The sequence below is a fragment of the Odocoileus virginianus genome, chromosome 24 (genome assembly GCF_023699985.2).
Source record: "Odocoileus virginianus isolate 20LAN1187 ecotype Illinois chromosome 24, Ovbor_1.2, whole genome shotgun sequence".
In the NCBI taxonomy this organism is placed as follows: Eukaryota; Metazoa; Chordata; class Mammalia; order Artiodactyla; family Cervidae; genus Odocoileus; species Odocoileus virginianus.
The window spans coordinates 8,344,314-8,367,001 of record NC_069697.1 but is presented as its reverse complement, the minus strand read 5'-3'; the positions used below and the strand labels follow the sequence as shown (position 1 = coordinate 8,367,001).

Sequence of the window (22,688 nt, the reverse complement as noted above, 5' to 3'; positions counted from 1 at the left end):
CAAAACATGGTAATGTTTTACCACAGTATCTAATTAGCAGGCATATTTCTTGAGTTCCTCCTCCCCATATTTTCAGTTTTTGAAAAAATAAAGCTTTTCAGATTATGTTAATCATGTGCCATTCATTTCTGTTAGTAGTTTGTAAATGCCAGTTGCTGTGGAGTTTCTTGTATAATACAGTTTAACACTACTATTTTAAAAAGTCATATAATTTATGAAATTTTCAGGCATAAAATATAAAAGTATTATAAAATATAAAAAGATCATCAGTCAATATTCAAAAGTAGACTTGTATTTTTTTTATATATATATATATATACACACACACATATATATATATGTATATAGTGTTGCGTGACTAATCTCTTATTTTCAGGCCTTATTCCCAACCAAGTTTATATTAGTAGTTTAGCATGTAACTTGTATGCAAAGAGTCTGTTTTAGTGTTTGATAAACATTAAATTTCTTCAATATATTTATTAAGCATCTGTGTAAAACATTTGTTGTGACTTTCATTAACTTATTTTACTGATTACAGAGTAACTATAAAATTATTTCAAAAGAACCTGACAGCAGATAAAGATGATACAAGCAACTGGAGGATAGTTTTAGTAAGGAAGCAGTTCAGAATCCTAATGTGTAGGTGGTGGGATACTGCATGTGATGGCTATAATAAATGCAAATATACAGATGCTCATTCGTGAGATAAACTTTAGTTGCTCTTGTTTACTAAGTAAGAGTTTTTTTAAAAAAACTTTTTCCTAAATTTTTACCTTTTCTTTTTTTTTTTTTTTTTTGAGTACTAGCCCGAATTGGATAACTTGAATGTAACATACTTCCTGCTGATACTTTTTATACATTTATTAGATCAGCCACATATTTATTACATGTCTCTGTTCAAGGCACTATCATAAGCACTCTGGAGAAAACAAGAATAAGGCAGTGTATATTTTCAAGTAGCAAAACTGTAATCTAGGAAGAAGGCATAATTACATGAAACTTAAGTACGTACTGAGTTAACAGTTTAGAAGCCATCTTAACACAGCATGTAACTAATTGTTAATTAAAATTGTCCTCTGTTTAAAGGAAAGAGATGATGTTTATACATATATTCACACATAAATGCATATATACCTGTTTATATAGTAGTTTAAATGTCAAAGTGCAGTGGTTCTTAGCTGTGGTGTCATATCAACACTATGTGAGGAAATTAAAAAATGCTTCCCCTTTGCTGATTATTTGACTTCTCTCTCCTTGACCTCTTGCATTTAATGGGTCTGGGATGGATCCCAGGTATTAGTATTTTGATAAGCTCCCCATGTGAGTCGGGATTTAGAATTATTGGGTTGCATTCTAGGGATGCAGAAATGAATAGGACACAGGCCTTGCCCACAGAGGGGTTCTTAAGTAATACAGGGAACTGTATTAGGTAGTACAGTGTTAAGTGCGGACTCTTTCCTGAGAAGGGTACCTACCTCAAGAGGGTTAGTTGGGGAATGCTTCCTCGACATTTATACCCACGTTTTCAGAGTGCTTGTGAGGTTATTGCCATTGGGTAGGTGTGCATGAATGGATTAACAGAGGTGGTTTTCATAGAAAACACAATCTTTCAATAGATAGAGATCTAGTGCTAAGTTGCTTTCAATTGTGAAAACTCTTTGCGACCCCGTGGACTGTAGCTCACCAGGCTCACCTGTCCCTGGGATGCTCCAGGCAAGAATACTGGAGTGGGTTGCCAGGTCCTTCTCCAGGGGATCTTCCCTCTCTCTCTTGCATTGGCACACAGGTTCTTTACGCTTCCGCCACCCGGGAAGTCTCAGATGGAGGTCAAGTGACACTGAAGTTTGGATTTAAGTATAAAAGTTAAAATTTATTGAAACTTAACTGTTTTCATTGTGGTCAGCTAAAGTGCTTTACATATTGTCTTAATTAATGCTCACAGCAGTCTCCAATGGTAGTTACAGTTACTGTTTTTAATCCCCATTTCCAGAGGAGAAAATGGAGGCTTAGAGAGTTTAAATGACTCAAGATCACATGGGAAGTGAATAAATGGTAGAGTAGTATTTTAAAAGTTTTTGGGTTTTTGTGTATGTGTGTGTGTCTAGGGAAAAAGGAGGTTTTTTTTTTTTTTTAAAAAAAGGAGTTTTTAAGAGTTAAATCAATCTTGCATTATTTAGCTTATTTTTTAGATTTTTTTCAATAAAAAAAATTAGAGGTTGATCTTAAATGATTTAAACATAAATGGGGAAAACAATGAAAGTATGAAATGGAGTAGAAATTAAGGTTAAATTTGTAGGCTCAGAGTTTGTTTCTAACCCTGTAGTCTGTAGTTTGCTTAGCAAAATTTTGAACACTGAATCATCAGCAAAATACAAGTCTGCTTTTGGCTAGCAGTCAGAAAGTGTGGATCTTTGATTTTTCTTAAGTAATGCCTTGTTTTTTCAGTCAAGATGGGATTATAATACCTACTCCATAGTTTGAAGGAACATTTGATATATAGAAACTCTTCTAAGTGAACACAATTTAAGTCGCAATTATTCAGCATATTTACTGACCATTATATAGGACAAGTTCCACTTAGTAAGTCTTATAAATCCAGGTAGCTTAAGAAATGCCTTTTGGTATGCCCATTATATTCTAGACTGTCTACCTTTCAATGTGATGAGTCAGGGAAAGGACTAACAGTGATTCAGAGTTGGAGAAAATTGGACTAGTGAATAGAGTAGATACAGCATAAATACTGAGATTTCTTAATAAGATTTTAGTCCAAGCCTTTCTAAATGTTTGAACTCATTGATAAATTGAAATTTTAATATTATCAGAATTTTTAGTGAGTTTTCTAAGCTGAGAGACCTTTTTCCATAAAAATAATAATTATGTAATTAAAGCAGATGATATATATGGTATGTTTATTAAGCACCCAGTCACTGATTTAAGTGCCTTATATATACTGGTGCATTTAATTCTTACTACATCCTATGGGAAAATGGGACAGAAAGGGCCGGTTACTTGCCTGAGGGAAAAAGCACAGATAATCTGTCTTCAAAGCCTGGTTCTTAAGAACCATTATATTATATTTCACTGTGTTGTATAAGTGTATACCCAGTTTAAGAAATACAAGGATTATTTTATAAGAAGCTAGTAAATTACTGTAGAATTTGAAAATGACCATGTTAAAAAAGACATGAAGTGGGACTTTATTGGAAAAATTCAAGAGCAAATAAATACATAAACAGTGGCATTAAAATTCTTATTTAAAATTTTTGTCAAGCTAGTAGCCTTACGAATGCTCTTCATTATCTCTACACTGGTTTACAGCACATGTGATATGGGTCAGAAATAATTATGCTCTTTGATAGTAATGCTGATATCTTAGAAGTTTAAAATTACTGGAAATATTAAAGAGTTTGAAATTTTCCAACACTTGTTTTCTTTTCAAAAAGTGAGGTATAATTTGCATATCATAAAATTCACCTTTTTAAAGTGTGCATCAGTGGTTTTAGTGTGTTCCCAAAGTTGTGCTCTAAGTGCTTTTACATTTTCATCTTAATTTTTTATTATGTTCATAGAACCTGTGGTATTTGTGGTAAATTTTAGCTCCCTACTCAGTAAAGTGCAACAGTATTCAAACCAGGAGAAGCCATTAAATTAATATACTATCTGCTTTCCCTGTATTTCACAGAGAAAATGAAATGGTAGAATCGTCTGTTTTTAGTTTCTTAAAACTTAGACCTCTACTACCACTTGTTTTTACTAGAATTTAGTATAAGAGGTACGTAATTTAACTGAAGGTAGTATTTTCAACTTGTTTAAAATTTTACATATCTTTCATGGAGATCTACAAAGCTCTACCATCTAAACATTTGGGAACTTTGATTCAGAGTGAACATGGAGTTTTAGGCGATTAAACTTAGTCATTTATTACTTAAGTCAGGGTCCCAAAAGATGTGGCAGTGGGTGGGAGTATCTGTACCATTATCACCTATGTTATTTATTTAAAATGCAGATTTCTGGGATCTACCTCAGGGAAGAGTTACCTGAGACTTCATTTAAACATATGCTCACGTGATTCTTGTACATACTGAAGTTCAAGAAGAACTGAGTTAAATGCCCTATACTGGCTTACTGATCTGTGAAATGAAATTGATAGTGATTATTTTATTAATTCATTTAGTAGTCCTGTGAGATAATGTTTCTGAAAATGTTTAAGAATGATTTAATGATAAATTATAGTTATATAGGTATAATACATTGATAACTGGTTATTGATGTCTAATGGAAATTTCTTACTGGGATGTTAAACATTTTTACTTTTTCCACTTAATTAAGAACTTTATAGATACTTTAACAGATGCAACTTGAGATACTTGGAAATTCAAAGTAACTTAAACATTTACATCATATATTTAGTCCAAAATGTTGTGTCTGCCTGGCTTCATGAAGAAGCCTCGCCTACAGAAAAAACCTCTAATTCTTAATGTGTAATTTGAACTTTACGTTCACTCATTTTTCTTTTTTGTATTCTTTAAGGGAAAGTGTATGTTTGTAAATGTTTAATAATTAGTTCAAACCCTTGAAACCGGTTTTGTCCATCTTATTAAAATGTTCTCAAGTGAAGTCTTTCCCTTTTTCCTGTTACTCGTACACATTTGACCTGTTGGCGTCCGTAACTCGCCGGTTGGGTCTTAGCACATCTGCTTATTGCTGAGGCAGCTTTCACTGTAAGTCATGTGCGTTTTTGTCTATAGCTGCATGCAGACTGGTGTTAAAGGTGAGCATCAGCCATGTATTACATTCTACTTAGGTTACTTACAGATATACCAGGCTCTATGTCAGAATGAAATTAGAAGAACATTTAATTTTTAAAAACAGTAAAATTATTTACTTAAAGGGTAAAAACATCTCTAGTGAGTTAGAAACTTAGCATGTGAATTGGTTAATAAACATTTATTCCGTGATAGTCTTTAGACATTTCCTTCACCAGAGTTGTATAGGTTACAGTGTTTTTCAGTAATAGTTTTATTTGTTTTATAAGTTGAATTTAAAGAAAAAGGGCTGTTGTATTCTGAAAGTACATATTTTTTAGAGTTTTGCTGAAATGAGCATGTAGGAGAGGACTTCGGTTGTAGATTACAGTTATGTGACAGCTAAATTGTGTTTGCAGACTTCTTTTTTTTAAACTGTAAGAGACTGACTGAATAAGATAAATAAGAATAATAAAATGTCAGTTTGAAATACAGTTGAAAACAAGTTTTGTAATAAAATTAACTTTAAATGATACCTTTTAATATTCAGCTAATCTGTGGGCATATAAGTGAACCATTTAATCTTATTTGTTTGAGAAATTTTCAGGTTGTATAAACTACGAAATGATTTTTCTATTTCTTTTGGAATTCTTTGCAGTATATTTTTAGTAGTATTTAAAAAGAATGGAAATCTGAGTTATGAAGAGCAAAATTAACATTCAGAAGATGGTGCTTGAGGAATATGATTAAAAAATATTTTAGCTGACATAGAGAAGCTGCATTAAGTCTCGAATTCTTGAAAGACTTCTTGATATTCTGTAATGCAAGCAAAAGTTGATCCAAACCAAATTTGTATAAACTTATTTTTTTTTCTCCTGCTGGTAAAAACTGTGTTAAAAAAGTAATGTGTTCCTTGTAGTTCTCCTGTGTAAGTACAAAAAAGATAGTGAAACCTATCTCCTCTTATCTTATACATATTGTTTCTAATCTTTTGTCTCCATAAAAAATGGAGCCACACTATACAGATTTGTATGTATATTTAGTCTTTCATTATGAGTATTTTTATGGTGTTACTCTTCAAAAATAAGGATGGATTTTAAAAAAATTGTGGTAATGACCCACCTCTTGAGAAACCTGTATGCAGGTCAGGAAGCAACAGTTAGAACTGGACATGGGCCAACAGACTCATTCCAAATTGGGAAAGGAGTACGTCAAGGCTATATATTGTCACCCTGCTTCTTCAGCTGATATGCAGAGGACATCATGAGAAACACCGGGCTGGAAGAAGCACAAGCTTGAATCAAGATTGCCAGGAGAAATATCAATCACCTCAGATAATGCAGTTATGGCAGAAAATGAAGAACAACTAAAGAGCCTCTTGAGGAAAGTGAAAGAGAAGAGTGAAAAAGTTGACTTTAAACTCAACATTCAGAAAACTAAGATCATGGCATCTGGTCCCATCACTTCATGGGAAATAGATGGGGGAACAGTGGAAGCAGTGTCACACTTTATTTTTTTGGGCTCCCAAATCACTGCAGATGGTGATTGCAGCCATAAAATTAAAAGACACTTACTCCTTGGAAGGAAAGTTATGACCTACCTAGATAGCATATTAAAAAGCAGAGACATTTCTTTGCCAACAAAGGTCCGCCTGGTCAAGGCTATGATTTTTCCAGTAGTCATGTATGGGTGTGAGAGTTGGACTGTGAAGAAAGCTGAGTGCCGGAAAAATTGATGCTTTTGAACGGTGGTGTTGGAGAAGACTCTTGAGAGTCCCTTGGACTGCAAGGAGATCCAACCAGTCCATCCTAAAGGAGATCAGTTCTGGGTGTTCACTGGAAGGACTGATGCTGAAGCTCACGGGAAGAGTTGACTCATTTGAAAAGACCCTGATGTTGGGAGGGGTTGGGGGCAGGAGGAGAAGGGGACAACAGAGGATGAGATGGACGAATGGCATCACTGACTCGATGGACATGAGTTTCAGTAAACTCTGGGAGTTGGTGATGGACTGGGAGGCCTCGCATGCTGCGATTCATGGGGTCGCAAAGAGTCGGACAGGACTGAGCGACTGAACTGAACTGAACCATACATAAGATCTTAAATCATTTTTAATCAGTGCTATTAAATACATTCAGATTGTTGTGCAGAATTTACCACTAGCCATCCCCATAACTCTTGCATTGTATAAAGCTGTATACTTGTTAAATAATAACTCTCCATTCTACCCTCCCCCTCCAGCCTCAGACAACCACCAATATACTTCTGCCTTTAGGAATGAATATGTTTGTGTTATTTGATATTAAAATATTTAAGCATTGCTTTATTTTGAAAAATACCCTAGTGTTAAACAGCTATTTATTTCTTTTCATATATTGTGTCTCCTGAAAAGTGTTTGGGTCATTCAAAGCATCTTATAGGTATGGGCACCTTCAGATAATTGTGAAAGATGCCCAGAGATTTTTTTTTTAAATCGCCTCTATTGCCTTTGATTTTAGTGGGAAATTGAGTGGAACTGTAGTAATTACAAGCACGTGTAAGCTGTAACTCAGCCTTTAAGTTCATAAAATTCAACATGGTATGCAGAAATCATGATTAAAAACCACAGGGTATATGGAAAGATGGAGTTTAGGGGAAAAACACTCAAAAACTCAGTGACATGTGAAAAGACAGAAACCTTGTAAGGACTAGTGCAATTTTATACATGTTAAATGGTTAAGAAATATAAAAATACTTGAATTAATATGACACGACTTTGTAAACGAGCTGGTTTGCTTACAGAAGTGGGTCTCAAAAGGGTTGAGATTTGTGAAGTGATGGAAGAAGGGTCATCTGAAGTTGGATTAAAAGTGTAACACCAGATTCAGATGAGTGTGGCTGATAACACATGCAGTGAACTTAGCTGCATGGTAAAAGTTTGTGGTGTGTGTATTTTGTGAGTTTCTTTGCAGCTGAGTTGTGTTTTCTCTGCCTAGTGTTTCTTGCAGTTGCACAAAGCAAATTTGAAATTTGGGTTGTGCTCAACTTGCTCCGTAACATATTAGTTGCTTAGGAGCAAATTGAATTTTTCTAAGCAAGTATGTGGGGAGTGTGTGTGTGCGCGTAAATTGAATTTTCTAAGCAAGTGTCACAGTATTGGGGGGGAGGTGTGTGCCCATAAATGTACATCATCTGTGTGTCTGTCTATATCTATATACGTGTGTGTGTGTATGTGAGCTCAGTGTCTGACTCTTTGCAGCCCCATGGACTGTAGCCTGCCAGGCTCCTCTGTCCATGAACTTTCTAGGTAAGACTACTGGGGCAGATCACTATTTCCTCCTTCAAGAGATCTTCTTGACCCAGGGATCAAACCCATGTCTCTTGCATCTCCTGCATTGGCAGGCAGTTTCTTTACCACTGCACCGCTTGGGAAGTGCATATCTCTATGCATAACCATGAATCCGATAATCTAACATGTAAAGTCCAAGTAATGAGGTAGAGAAAGGTCTAGAACTGAAAATGCTTGTTTAAGAGCTTATACTGACACTGATTGCTAGGACAGAGGTAGTAGAAAAGGAAAACAGTGGATGGATTTTAGACATTTTTTATTGGCATTTGAAAATTACATAACTGGATGTTTTGAACTGGAAAAGTCTTTAGAGATCATCTGTTCCATACAAAAAAGTATTAATTTGGTATTCCCAGACTACTAAAACTGAAGTTGTCTGTCAGCCTCAGTCTTAACTCCAGCTGAGTGTTGCTGTCTTCCACCTGCCCTTCAGCTCTATCCTGATTACTATTCAGAATCTTGCTGATTTTATTCCTTCTTAAATACTCAACCTCTCTCTCTCATCTTGCCATTAAGGAATGTTCCCTTAATTCTCCTTCACCTTCAGCTTACTTTTCCTTCCTTAATTGCTTAACTTAAAGACATTGTTTTCACCTGCCAACTCCCATTTAACTGCTCAGTCTCACTACTTTTTAAAAATCTGTTTTGCCAGGTTTGCTTGTAGTCTCATACTTGCCAAACGTGACCACTTCTTTTCTATTTTCATGCACCTGACCTTTCTTTAGCATCACTCCTTTCCCTTGGGGGCTGCAGCACTTTTGGTAGATTCTTTTTCAGTTGGTTTACTCAAAAACATTGGCCAGCCTTCTCTGTGCCTGAGGCACAGTGCTAGCTGATACAGTGAGTCACATTATCCATTATCACCTGTCTTTAAGGAACTTCTCTCAGGGATTAAAAAAAACACTGTTTTAGTTTAGGCAGCTATCACAAGAGTATCATAGACTGGGTGGTTTACAGACAACAGAAGTTTATTTCTCACAGTTCTGGAGGCTGTGAGGCCAAAATCAAGACTGCAGCAGAATCTGCGTTTGGTGAGAGCCTGCTTTCTAGTTCACTTGTCCTCACATGGTGGAAGGGAATGAGAGATCTCTGGGGTCTCTTTTATCAGAACACTAATCCCATCCGTGAGGACTCTAGCCTTGTGACCTAATCTCCTCCCCAAGGCCCCATCTTCTAAAATCACATTGGAGTTGATGATCCCCACCCACATAGGGATGTTGGGGAAGTATACTCACTCAGTCCGTAGCAGATAATTATAAATTTGATGTTATAAAAACTGTGATGGAGAAAACAAAGTACTGAACTAGCTCAGAAAAGGGAGCCACCAGATATATGGTATTAAGCCCTGTGACTTAACTAATGAGGACTTCCCAAGTGCAGAGGGGACACACTAACATTCTGGATAAAGGAAGGCCCAGAACCAGGAGAAAATAGCGGTATATTGTGTGTGAACTGTGTGCCCAGCACTGTGCTGGGGGCTTTCTGTGCATTATTTCCTCATCTTCGCATTGGCTCACAACATAGATTTTTTAAAAAGAAAAAAAAAATTTTTTTCTCATTTTACGAAATGAGGAAGTTCAGCCTCAGAGAAGTGTGACTTGCCCAAAGGTTATACTGGCAAACTTGGATGATTCCACATTGGTTTAGGTGCCCATGCTCACACGTTGGTTATCATTGTTGGAAAGAGGGAGGGATATGTTCTAACTGAGGAGATTTTGATGTGCAGCGAATTCACGGTTGAAAGTGAATGGAGAACACTCAGTAAGAATGATAAGGACCACTTGTGATGGATCTGAATGTCACGCCAGGGGATTCAGACTTTATTCTGCTATTCTTTGTTAGCACTGTTGGCTGGGCATTTCCTTCCTTTGTCCATATCTATTTATACAATAAGTCTGACAGCTTCTGGAGTAAGTTTTGCCTGCCTTTTTGGCAGTTATTAAGGGAATTTTCTTGTTCACAGACAGGTAGATATTCAAGCATGGTAAACAATATAAAATCCTATAAAAATAATATGCATATAATAGAATAATTAAATCCATATTTTCACATGGGTTTAAAAAAATGAGAGGATAGGCTCTAAGCAAAGTCATACCAAGTGACTCTTTATTACAAAAATAATTCTGTACTGAAAATAGATTTGGGGATGCCTTTGGGGAGCAGGATGGAGTGAAGATGGATGCTCTGGTGACTCTGGTGACATTAAATTGTCAGAGTCTGTTCTGGGTATAATTATAGGAGGTTTATAGGTTAATACTATCCCTTGGTTTAGATTTTTCCTTGTATTTCTCGTAAAAGCAGGTGTTAATTTCCATTCCCAGATTCTTTTTTAGTTCATCTTGGGATATAGATGCTTGGAATACAGGTGCTAAAGGATGGGTATCACCTTTGTATCTTTACTGCTTATTATTCTCTCAGCTCTACAGATGTTCCCTTTCTCCCTTCCTTCTGCCTTCTCTTTGAGGAAGTGCTTCTCTAAATCACATTTTAGGAGTATTTATATTTGATAATTTAAAGATAATATCTTTTTATTGTATACAGTTTGAAATTAAACAGCCAAAACAGGATTGTGCAAAGCATCAGCTATAGATTACTAGTATCAATTTGACATATATTCTTTCATTTTTATTTTTATTATTTGGGATTATACACTATATACATTTTTACAACTGATCTTTAAACTTGATATCATAAATATTATTATTCCCTTTTAAGCTTTTTTTTGAAAGCAAAGATGTTAACTGCTGCATATTTTTTGGTTTTATAAATGTAATTTCCACTATCCAATGATAGCTATTTATAGTTTTAATATACAATTCCTGAGATATTTTTGGACATACACCTAAAATAGACATCGAAATCCAGAAATTTAGTCATTGTACAATACTATAACCTTTTTCTTATCAATACATTTTTTCTTCTTTTTAACTTTATTTAGTTTTGGCTGTGCTGGGTCTTTGCGGCTGCGGAGGTTTCCCTCCGGCTCTGCTGAGCAGAGGCTGCTCTTCATGTGGCGTGCCGGCTTCTCACCGCGGCTGCCTCCTGTTGCGGAGCGTGGGCTCTGGGGCGCGCGGCTTTAGCAGGCGTGGCGCGTGGGCTCTGGGGCACAGGCTCCGAAGCTGTGGTCCACTGGGCTTGGTTGCTCCGAAGCCTCTCTTAGATCATCTTTATATGTCAGTGAATGTGTAACTGTGCTGTGATTCTTAGTGGCTACAGAATATTTCATAATTTAATGTTCCAGTAAAGCTGCAACACATTTCACTTCCTTCTTAGTACAGATTGTTAGACACTGAACTTGGCCTTTGGGCATTTGTGTTGCTATATCTGTTCTGTTCTTAGCATTGCTAGGATTTGGACAAACTCTTAATTCTGTTTTTCTCTTGAGAATTTGAAATCTAATGTGGAGGAATAAGGTTATATGAGATAATTTTGAAACATTTAAAAAGTGTATAATAAGGTGTTGAATATTGTGCCGTCCTGTTAATATAGAGAAGTGAGAGTTCCCAAAGAAGACTGAATAGTCCAGGAAATTTCATCGAGGGTGTATGAGGTTTGCGTTGATCTTGAAGGACTGATTAGAAATGGGCAGATGAAAATGAGAATCATATTTCAGATTGAGAGAGATCAGAGTGGGCTGTGGTAGGAAGGTGGGAATTAGCAGCCCTTGGGATAGAGGCTTTGTTTGTTTGTTTATCGGCTATGCCATGCAGCTTGCACTATCTTAGTTCTCCAGCCAGGATTAGAACCCAGGACCCGGCAGCAGGAGCACTGAGTTCTAACCATTGGACTACCAGGGAATTCCTGGGATAAAGGGTTTATGTTAGAAAATGTGTCTCAGCTTTCAAACACACAGTAGAAGGATACAGGTATTACAGTTGGTGCTTGGGTGTTACCTTCACAGCTCTACTCTGCAGATCCGCTGAAGTACTGAAGTTTGTTCATAGTAATACTTCTTTTTCAATTATAGGCATACTTCAGATTTTGTTCTAGTTCACCATAATAAACATTGCAGTGAAGCAAATCACATGAATTTTTTGGTTTCTTAGTGCATGTAAAAGTTATGAGTACACTATAGGAATACTATAGTTTCTTAGCATTGTATTTTTAAAAATGTACATACCATACTGTTCAGTCTTTGTTATGCAGCTTTTATATATATAGATAGATAGTTGAATGTGTAATATCATGTATCTACCATTGCAGTATCATGGGGAATAGTTTACTGCCCTAAAACATTTCCCTATGCTTCACCTCCTCCTCTTCCCTGGCAACCACTGATCTACCCACTTTCCCTATAGTTTTGCCTAATCTAAATGTCCTAAGATTGGAATCCTGTTATGCAGCCTTTTCAGACTGGCTTCTTTGATTTTAGCAACATGCATTTAAGGTTCTAACATTTTATTTTTTAAAATCATAATATATTAATTAACCTAGTCACCTAAGTTACCCCAGGATGATCTGGGATAGTTACTTTCAAAGAGTCTATCTACCCTCAGATGCCAAACAGTTGTCACCAGTACAGAGTTACAGCATAAATGAGGTGGTGAATCAGTGTTTATCAGATGAACAGTTTTTCAGAAGAATATGCTAAAGCTCTAGTGGGAATTCCAAAAGAGGAGCACTAAAAATATTTTGGTTAATGATGGTATTTTCATAAAATGCGTGCAACTTCATAAGTTGTATATAAAGCCTTGAGAAGGTCCTATTGCTTATTTGATCGTGTCAATTAGAATATGTTTGTTAAAATATTAATCACATTGCTTTTGCTTTCTAGTCCACATTTGTAACTTTTTATGTGGTTTTTCACCAAATATCTAAACCTATGTTTTCACAGTCTGTCAAAATCTTTGACTTTCCAAAGATCCTCAGAAAGGGATGCTCATTTTTCTTACTTATTCAATGAAGTGTCAGAAGGGTAAACAATCTAGAGCTTAAGTGCTTTCTTTCTGCCTGACTTGATTTCTGGATGACAATATATTTGAATTAAGAAAGTTACTTCCAAAAAAAAAAAGTTACTTCCACCTTCAGTATATAGAATTTAAGACCAAGTTAATTCCAGCACAAGTTGGAATCAAGATTGCCGAGAGAGATATCAGTAACGTCAAATATGCAGATAACACCACTCTTGCAGAAAGGGAAGAGGAGTTAAAGAACCTCTTGATGAAGGTGAAAGAGGAGAGTGAAAAGCTGGCTTAAAACTCAACATTCAGAAAACTAAGATCATGGCATCCAGTCCCATCACTTCATGGCAAATAGATGGGGAAAAAATGGAAATAGTGAGAGACTTTATTTATTGGGCTCCAAAATCACTGCAGATGGTGACTGCAGCCATGAAATTAAAATGCACTTGCTCCTTGGAAGATAAAGCTTTGACCAACTTAGACAGCATATTAAAAAGCAGAGACATCACTTTGCCGACACAAGTCCATCTAGTCAAAGCTATGGTTTTTCCAATAGTCATGTGTGGATATGAGAGTTGGACCATAAAGAAGGCTGAGTATCGAAGAATTGATGCTTTTGAACTGTGGTGTTGGAGAAGACTCTTAGGATTCTCGGACTGCAAAGAGATCCAACCAGTCAATCATAAAGGAAATCAACCCTGAATATTCATTGGAAAGGCTGATGCGAAGCTGAAGCTCCAGTACTTTGGCCATCTGATGCAAAGAACTGACTCATTTGAAAAGACTCTAATGCTGGCAAAGCTTGAAGGCAGAAGGAGAAGGAAACAACAGAGGATGAGATGGTTGGATGGCATCAGCAACTCAATGGACATGAGTTTGAGCAAATTCTGGGAGATGGTGAAGGACACGGAGGCCTGGCGTGCTGCAGCTGCAGTCCATGGGGTTGCAGAGTCGGACACGACTGAGAGATTGAACAACAAGGCCTGTGTTTCCAGCTTATGAAATGTATCCACATTCTTCTCCCAGAGAAGAGATTCAGTCTTGAGTTTGGTGCAATATTTTAGGTGGAAAAATAATCAGAGAAAGGGACTTTAATTACATTCCTCAATTTTTCATTTTGTTGAATCCAAGATTAAAAGGACTTCCCTGATGGTGCAGTGGATAAGAATCTGCCTGCCAATGCAGGGGATGCGGGTCTGATCCCTGGTTGGGGAAAGTTTTCCGTGTCATAGAGCGGTTAAGCTTGTGCGCCACGGCTGCTGAGCCCACATGCCGCACTGCCACAGCCTGTGCCCTGCAGCAGAAGTGAGCCACTGCAGCGAGGGGCCCTTCACCGCGACAGAGGGGCCCGCCACTGCAGCGAGGGGCCCTTCACCGCGACAGAGGGGCCCGCCACTGCAGCGAGGGGCCTGCCACTGCAGTGAAGGGCCCTTCACCGCGACAGAGGAGCCTGCCTGCAGCAGTGACGGCCCGGTGCCACAGCAGCAACAGCAAGTTAGCAAAGAGAATAGCAGAGCAGAAACAAAGCAGCTTTAAGCTATACCTGGTTCTGAAATAAGTACTTGAATGTGGTGTTTTCCTTTTTGAAGCTTACCTTTCATTGATATGCCATTTATTTTAATGTCCTTAACTCTTAGCTCATTGCTTGCTAATGAATAATTAAGACTTTATTGAGAATGAGGTAGATATTTCTGAATAAATGATTTCATTTATAAATTATACTTCCTCCTGGATTCCTCCTCTAAAAATCACAAAATCTTGAAGTTGACTTGAAATTGGAGTTCAGTTGATGATAGCCTTTTTTTATTGTGAGCTAGAGTAGGTAATGCTACCCATTCCAGTGAATAGTTGAGGATAACAAATACTAGAAAATACCTGCCAAGAAATTTGTGGGCATAAGAGTCAGTTACAGTAATTGCTGTTATTTTGCAATTTTGTAAATTATTCCCTTTGCATCATTTGTGTCTCAGGAAACCTTTTATTTTAATGTCAAGTGGAATTTTTTAGAATGAAACTGCGTTAAAGATTTTTTAGCGTTTTATAACCCACTAATTTTTCTATGAAGAGTTTCATTGTTACTGATTGGAATTTGTTGTTCAGGAAAAAGAATTTTTAGTAGTATCACATAAGATGGGCATGATAATGATAAAATAGTTTGCCCATTTAGTTTTATTTTGACAAATCTAGGGACAGATTTGATAGTTTCATTTGTTGTTATTTTTCAATAGTCTTTATTTTTAAGAGCGGTCTTAGGGTCACAGTAAACTTAGTGTGAGTTGTGGAGATTGCCCACATGTCTCCTCCCCCTCCATGTGCAGAGCTTTCCCCATTATCAACAGAGCAGTATATTTGTAAGAGCTGATGAACCTACACAGACACCCTAAGTCCATGGTTTACATCCTGATTCACTCTTGGTGTTGTAAGTTCTGTGGGTTTGGACAAGTGTATAAAGATACACATCTACCGACATAGTGCTGTACAGAGTAGTTCCACCGCCCTGAAAATCGTCTGTGCTCTACCTGTGCAGACCTGCTCCTTACCCCTGGCAAGCGCTGATCTTACTCCTGTCTCCAGAGTTTGCCTTTTACTGCATCATACAGTAGCTATCATGCAGTAGGTAGTCTTTTCATATTGGCTTCTTTGCTTAGTAATATGCATTTAAGTTTCTTCCATATCTTTTCATGACTTGATAGCTCATATCTTTTTAGCACTGAATCATAGTCCATTGTCTGGTTTATTTATCCATTCATCTACTGAAAGATACCTTGGTTGCTTCCGCATTTTGGCAGTTATAAATAAAGCTGTTATAAACATCCATGTACAGGGTTTTGTGTGGACATAGTTTTCAGCTTCTTTGGGTAAATACCAAGGAGCATGATTGATAAATTATATGGTAAGACTATGTTTAGCTTTTTAAGAAACTGTCAAACGTTTATCTTTAAGGAGTGGCTGTATTATTTCCATCAGCAATGAATAAAAGTTTCTGTTGCTCTGTATCTTCAACAGCATTTGGGGTTGTTACTGTTCCTGATTTTGGCCATTCTAATAGATACGTGATGGTACTTTGTTTTAATTTACACTTCCCTGATGATTCATAATGTGGAGCATCTTTTTATATGCTTGTTTGCCATCTGTGTATCTTTCTGATGAAGTGTCTGTTAACAGGTCTTTGGCCCATTTTTTTGTTTTTGCTTTGTTTTTGTGTTTGTTTTTTTTTTTGGCCCATTTTCAAATTGACTTGTTTATTTTGTTGAGCTTTAGAGTTCTTTGTATATTTAGGATAACAGTCCTTTTTCAGACTTGTCTTTTTTTGGCCATGCCACATGGCATGCAAGGCATGCGGGATCTTAGTTCCCTACCAGAGATGGAACCTGTGCTCCCTTCAGTGGAAGCATGGAAGTCTTAACCACTAGACTGCCAGGGAAGTCCTAAGATGTGTCTTTTCTAAGTGTTTTCTGTCTAACTGTGATTTGTCGTCTTGTCCTCTTGACAGTGTCTTTTGCAGAGCAGAAAGTTTTAATTCTAATGTCTAGTTCATCAATTATTTCTCTTCATAGATTGTACCTTTGGTGTTGTATCTAAAACATCATCGCCAGGGACTTCCTGGTGGTTCAGTGGTTAAGAATCTGTGCTTCCACTGCAGGGGACCCAGGTTTGATCCTTGGTCCGGAGCTAAGATCGAATGTGCCTGGGGGCAACTAAGCCCAGTTGCCACCCACTGCAACTAGAGAGAAAAAGCCCAAACACTGCAATTAAGATCCACTGCAGCCAAAAATAATTTTAAAAATTAAATAAAAAAAACAGATCATTGCCAGACCCAAGGTCATCTAGATTTTCTTCTATGTGAGTAGTCTTCTATGCGCTTTATAATTTTAAGCTTTGCATTTAGATTTGTGATCCATTTTGAGTTAATTTTTATGAATGGTATAGGTCTGAATCTTAATTCTTTCTTTTGCACGTGGATGTCCAGTTGTTCCAGACCATTTTATCTTTACTCCTTTGTCAGTTAACTGTATTTATGTGGATCTATTTCTGGGCTCTCTGTTTCATTTCTCCTGTTGGCCTGTTCTTTCACCAGTGCCACAGTGTCTTGATTACTATCGCTTTATACTGAGTCTTGAAGTTGTATCGTGTCAGTACTCCAGCTTTGATCTTCTTCAATATTGTGTTGACTACTCTGGGTCTTTGGCCTCTCTATATAAACTTTAGAATCAGTTTGTCAATACCTATGAAAATCACTTGCTGGCCTTCTGATTCTGCTCTCGGTGAATCCATAGATCAGGTTGGAAAGAACTGAAATCTTGACAGTGTTGGATTTTTCTGACCGTGAACACAGAATGTCTGTATTTAGTTCTTCTGGTATCGTTTCATCAGAATCATTTTCCTCATATAGCTGTTGCGTGTGTTTCATTAAATTTACCTAAATATTTCATTTTAGGGAGAGCTAATGTAAATATATTTTGTTTTTAATTTCAAATTCCACTTGTTCATTGCTGGTATATAGGAAAATTATTGATTTTGAAAATAATAAGCATATATTCTGCAGCCTTGCTGTAATTGATCATTCTAGAGATTTTTTGACGATTCTTTCATCTTTCAGTTTTTATACATAGGTGATCATGTCATCTGTGAACAGTATTATTTCTTCCTTCCCAATCTGTATACATTTTACTTCCTTTTCTTACTACATTAACTGGGATGATAGTTTCATTTTTTAAGTTTAAATTACCTGATTGCATGGTAATCTTTGAGAATAGTTTTAAAAATAGTAAGATCTCTTTGTAATTTATTAACTTTCCATGCATTTTTCTTTTAGACTTTGGTTACATACTATCAAATATGGAAGCTTTTAAAAAGTTGTTAAAACTGTTTACTTTGTTAAAATGGGGGAAAATAATAACAAATTTGCTTTAGTGCAAAGAATGAAGCAGTATGATTAACAACTTTTATTTCTTTCTTGTTTAAAACAAACACTTATCTTTAGCTTTTTATGCATCCGTGGGTTAACGATACTGGCATTCTTTTTTTAGAAAGGTAATCCATTAAAAACAAAGAATAACTGGTATTTAAGGAATGAGTTATACAAAATGTGGTCCACTGGAGAAGGGAATTTCAAATCACTTCAGTATTCTTGCCTTGAGAACCCCATGAACAGTGTGAAAAGGCAAAAAGATAGGACACTGAAAGATGAACTCACCAGGTCGGTAGATGCCCAATATGCTACTGGAGGCTAGTGGAGAAATAATTCTAGAAAAAACGAAGAGATGGAGCCAAAGCAAAACACCCAGTTGTGGATGTGACTGGTGATAATGCAGGGTCTGATGCTGTAAAGAGCAATATTGCATAGGAACCTGGAATGTTAGGTCCATGAATCAAGGCAAATTGAAAGTGGCCAAACAGGAGATGGTAAGAGTGAACGTTAACATTTTAGGAATCAAAGAACTAAAGTGGACTGGAATGGGTGAATTTAACTCAGATGACCATTATATCTACTTCTGTGGGCAAGAATCCCTTAGAAGAAATGGAGTAGCCCTCATAGTCAACAAAAGAGTCTGAAATGCAGTACTTGGATGTAATCTCAAAAATGACAGAATGATCTCTGTTGATTTACAAGGCAAGCCATTCAATATCATGGTAATCCAAGTCTATGCCCCGACCAGTAATGATGAAGAAGCTGAAGTTGAATGGTTCTATGAAGACCTACAAGACCTTTTAGAACTCACACCCAAAAAAGATGTCCTTTTCATTGTAGGGGACGGGAATGCAAAAGTAGGAAGTCAAGAAACACCTGGAGTAACAGGCAGATTTGGCCTTGGAGTACAGAAGTAGGGCAAAGGCTAGTAGTTCTGCCAAGAGAACACATTGGTCATAGCAAACAGCATCTTCCAACAACAAAAGAGAAGACTCTACACGTGGACATCACCAGATGGTCAACACCGAAATCAGACTGATTATATCCTTTGCAGCCAAAGATGGAGAAGCTCTATACAGTCAGCCAAAACAAGACTGGGAGCTGACTGTGACTCAGATCATGAACTCCTTATTGCCAAATTCAGACTTAAATTGAAGAAAGTAGGGAAAACCACTAGACCATTCAGGTATGACCTAAATCAAATCCCTTATGATTATACAGTGGAAATGAGAAATAGATTTAAGGGACTAGATGTGATAGAGAGTCTGATGAACTATGGATGGAGGTTTGAGACACTGTATAGGCGACAGGGATCAAGACCATCCCCACGAAAAAGAAATGCAAAAAGGCAAAATGGCTGTCTGAGGAGGCCTTAACAAATAGCTGTGAAAAGAAGAGAAGCGAAAAGCAAAGAAGAAAAGAAAAGATATACCGATTTGAATGCAGAGTTCCAGCGAATAGCAAGGAGAGATAAAGCCTTCTTTCAATCAGGAAAACAGCAGGTCAGGAAACAGTAGAGTTGGAAAGACTAGAGATCTCTTCAAGAAAGTTAGAGATACCAAGGGAACATTTCATGCAAAGATGGGCTCAATAAAGGACAGAAATGGTAGGGACCTAACAGAAGCAGAAGATATTAAGAAGACATGGCAAGAACACACAGAAGAACTTTACAAAAAAGATCTTCACGACCCAGATAATCACGATGGTGTGATCACTCACCTAGAGCCAGACATTCTGGAATGTGAAGTCAAGTGGCCTTAGGAGGCATCACTAAGAACAAAGCTAGAGGAAGTGATGGAATTCTGGTTGATGTTGATGCTGTGGAAGTGCTGTACTCAATATGCCAGCACATTTGGGAAATGGAGCAGTGGCCACAGGACTGGAAAAGGTCAGTTTTCATTCCAGTCCCAAAGAAAGGCAATGCCAAAGAATGCTCAAACTATCGAACAATTGCACTCATGTCACACGCTAGTAAAGTAATGCTCAAAATTCTCCAAGCCAGGCTTCAGCAATACATGAACTTCCACATGTTCAAGCTGGGTTTAGAAAAGGCAGAGGAACCAGAAATCAAGTTGCCAACATCCGCTGGATCATCGAAAAAGCAAGAGAGTTCCAGAAAAACATCTATTTCTGCTTTATTGACTATGCCAAAGCCTTTGACTGTGTAGATCACAGTAAACTGTGGAAAATTCTGAAAGAGATGGGAATACCAGACCACTTGACCTGCCTCTTGAGAAACCTGTATCCAGGTCAGGAATCAACAGTTAGAACTGGACATGGACCAACAGACTGGTTCCAAATAGGAAAAGGAGTACGTCAAGGCTGTATATTGTCACCCTGCTTATTTAACTTATGTGCAGAGTACATCATGAGAAATGCTGGGCTGGCAGAAGCATAAGCTGGAATCAAGATTGCTGGGAGAAATATCAATCACCTCAGATATGCAGATGACACCACTCTTATGGCAGAAAGTGTACAAGAACTAAAGACCCTCTTGATGAAATTGAAAGAGGAGAGTGAAAAAGTTGGCTTAAAGCTCAGCTTTCAGAAAACTAAGATCATGGCTTCTGGTCCCATCACTTCATGGCAAATAGATGGAGATACAGTGACTGACTTTATTTTTTTGGGCTCCCAAATCACTGCAGATGGTGACTGCAGCAATGAAATTAAAAGATGCTTACTCCTTGGAAGGAAAGTTAAGACCAACCTAGACAGCATATTCAAAAACAGAGACATTACTTTGTCAACAAAGGTCCATCTAGTCAAGGCTATGTATGGTTTTTCCAGTGGTCATGTATGGATGTGAGAGTTGGACTATAAAGAAAGCTGAGCACTGAAGAATTGATGCTTTTTTTTTTTAATTAAAGAAATGCATTAGATAATAGTCATAGAATATGCTCTAAAAACAGGACTAAACACTGTTTGTCCCCTCTTGGACCAGCACCTCACAGAAGATCTTAGTTGTAAACAAAGCTGCAATCTTTGACGTAATTAAAACTGAGTGAACCATAATAGGTGTGTTCCTTGAATAGTTTGCCAAATATTTGTCCAGGTCTATTATAGCTACTGAGCAAATGGGTTGGCATGAATAGTTATGTCCTTACATACATCATTAAGAGGTCGATATGTCTTCTCATTTACGGGTAACTTCTCCAGTTCATCTAGAGTCTCCAGACCATCTATCACCTTGCCAAATACTGTGTATTTCATGTCCAGATGTGGCTGCTTCCCATAGGTGATGAAAAACTGAGATCCATTAGTATTTGGACCATTATTAACCATAGATACAACACCTCTAACATTGTGCTTAAGATATTCACTATATTCGTCTCCAAACTTCTTGCCCCAGATACTGTTACCTCCCTTTCTGGTTGGTACCTGTTGGATCTGCCGGTTGAACCATGAAACCCTTGATATTTCTGTGAAATATGCAGCCATTGTAGTAATTACTGGCACAAAGAGCCAAGAAATTTTCATATGTTTTGGGTGTCCTTTCACAGAAGACTTCTATTTTATTTTATTTTTTATTTTTTTTTTTTAAAAGTAGTCTTATTTTTTTAATGATTGATAAAAGTATGGAATCAGTATAAGTTTCAAATTTATGATAATGGATTAATAAGGTACTGGATTAATAACAGATTATCCTAATACCAGTATAAAAGGGTGCAAATTCATACTTATTGACATGGAAAGCAATCCATAATAATTGCTAAAAATAACATTTGCTATGACCCTGTAAATGTACTGTGTGCAAGTGTGTATCTAGAGACATGTCTAGAAGGATGTTGACTAGAGTGATAACAATCATGGTGTATTGTGACAGCAATTTTTCTGATATCTTTACTTTTTCATAATGTCATCTATATTTTCCAAATCTTAACAGTAAGAGCTTTTATTGCCCCCCAAAACTACTAAAACGATCTCATAGTCCATCTTTAAGGTCTGGAGCCAAGCTCTACCTCTGACAGTAACAATTCTTTACTTTTACTCCACAGTTGCACAGTTCTGTTGATCTCAATGAATAAAGCAAATACTTGTCTGTCTGGATCCATTAGATTTTCCCCCGTAACTTCAGGCCATTTAAAAAAATTGATTTAGAATCCTCTGACTTTTCTTCAACTATGTTTCGGACTTCAACAATCCTACCCTCTTCTTGGTCCTGACAAGTCTGACTGCAACATAATCACCGCTTCTGTTTGCAACTTTGAAGAAGACTTCTATTTTAATATCACCTACATCTGTATGCAATGTCACCGACATTTTCTTTCTTGATGGTTTCAGGAAACACTGTTACTTTCTCAGAGTTTATTGAGAGAAGTTCAAAAATAAGCCTTTAACCACTTCAATGAGCACAGTTGTTGTTAAAACAGCAAAGATGCAATCGTAGGTGCCCCCACGAGTCTATATTCGAAATGCCACCGGAAGTCGAGCAAGAGACCCATTAGAGAGAACGCCTCTTGCCTGTTCACGTCCTCCCTTCCCCCATCCCTATCTGTAACCCAAACGAGAAGAACTAGGGAGAGAATGTATGATTTGTTCCCCACCAGGAACACTTCTGACCTTGAAAGGGGGCTCTTTCAGTAATTACACTAGGACAAGAAGTGTTAATTCTGGACAACCTCTAGAATTGCCTTGGGCTCGAATGTAAAATGGCAGAATTGATGCTTTTGAACTGTGGTGTTGGAGAAGACTTTTGAGAGTCCCTTGGACTGCAAGGAGATCCAACCAGTCTTAAAGGAGATCAGTCCTGGGTGTTCATTGGAAGGACTGATTCTGAAGCTGAAACTCCAATACTTTGACCACTT

General features: G+C 37.2%; 2 protein-coding genes across 2 annotated transcripts in view; one reads left to right on the top strand and one right to left on the bottom strand.

Moving 5' to 3' along the window:
- Positions 1-22,688, top strand: part of PAWR (pro-apoptotic WT1 regulator) — a 117,592-nt gene that overhangs the window by 3,237 nt on the left and 91,667 nt on the right. The gene's annotated exons all lie outside the window — the stretch shown is intronic.
- PPIL3 (peptidylprolyl isomerase like 3) lies at positions 20,865-21,394 on the bottom strand (the record flags this gene model as incomplete). Its single annotated transcript, XM_070454883.1, is given in 2 exon segments — positions 20,865-21,252; positions 21,254-21,394. Coding segments are annotated over 2 exon segments (447 nt in total), but the record flags the coding sequence as incomplete, so codon positions are not given.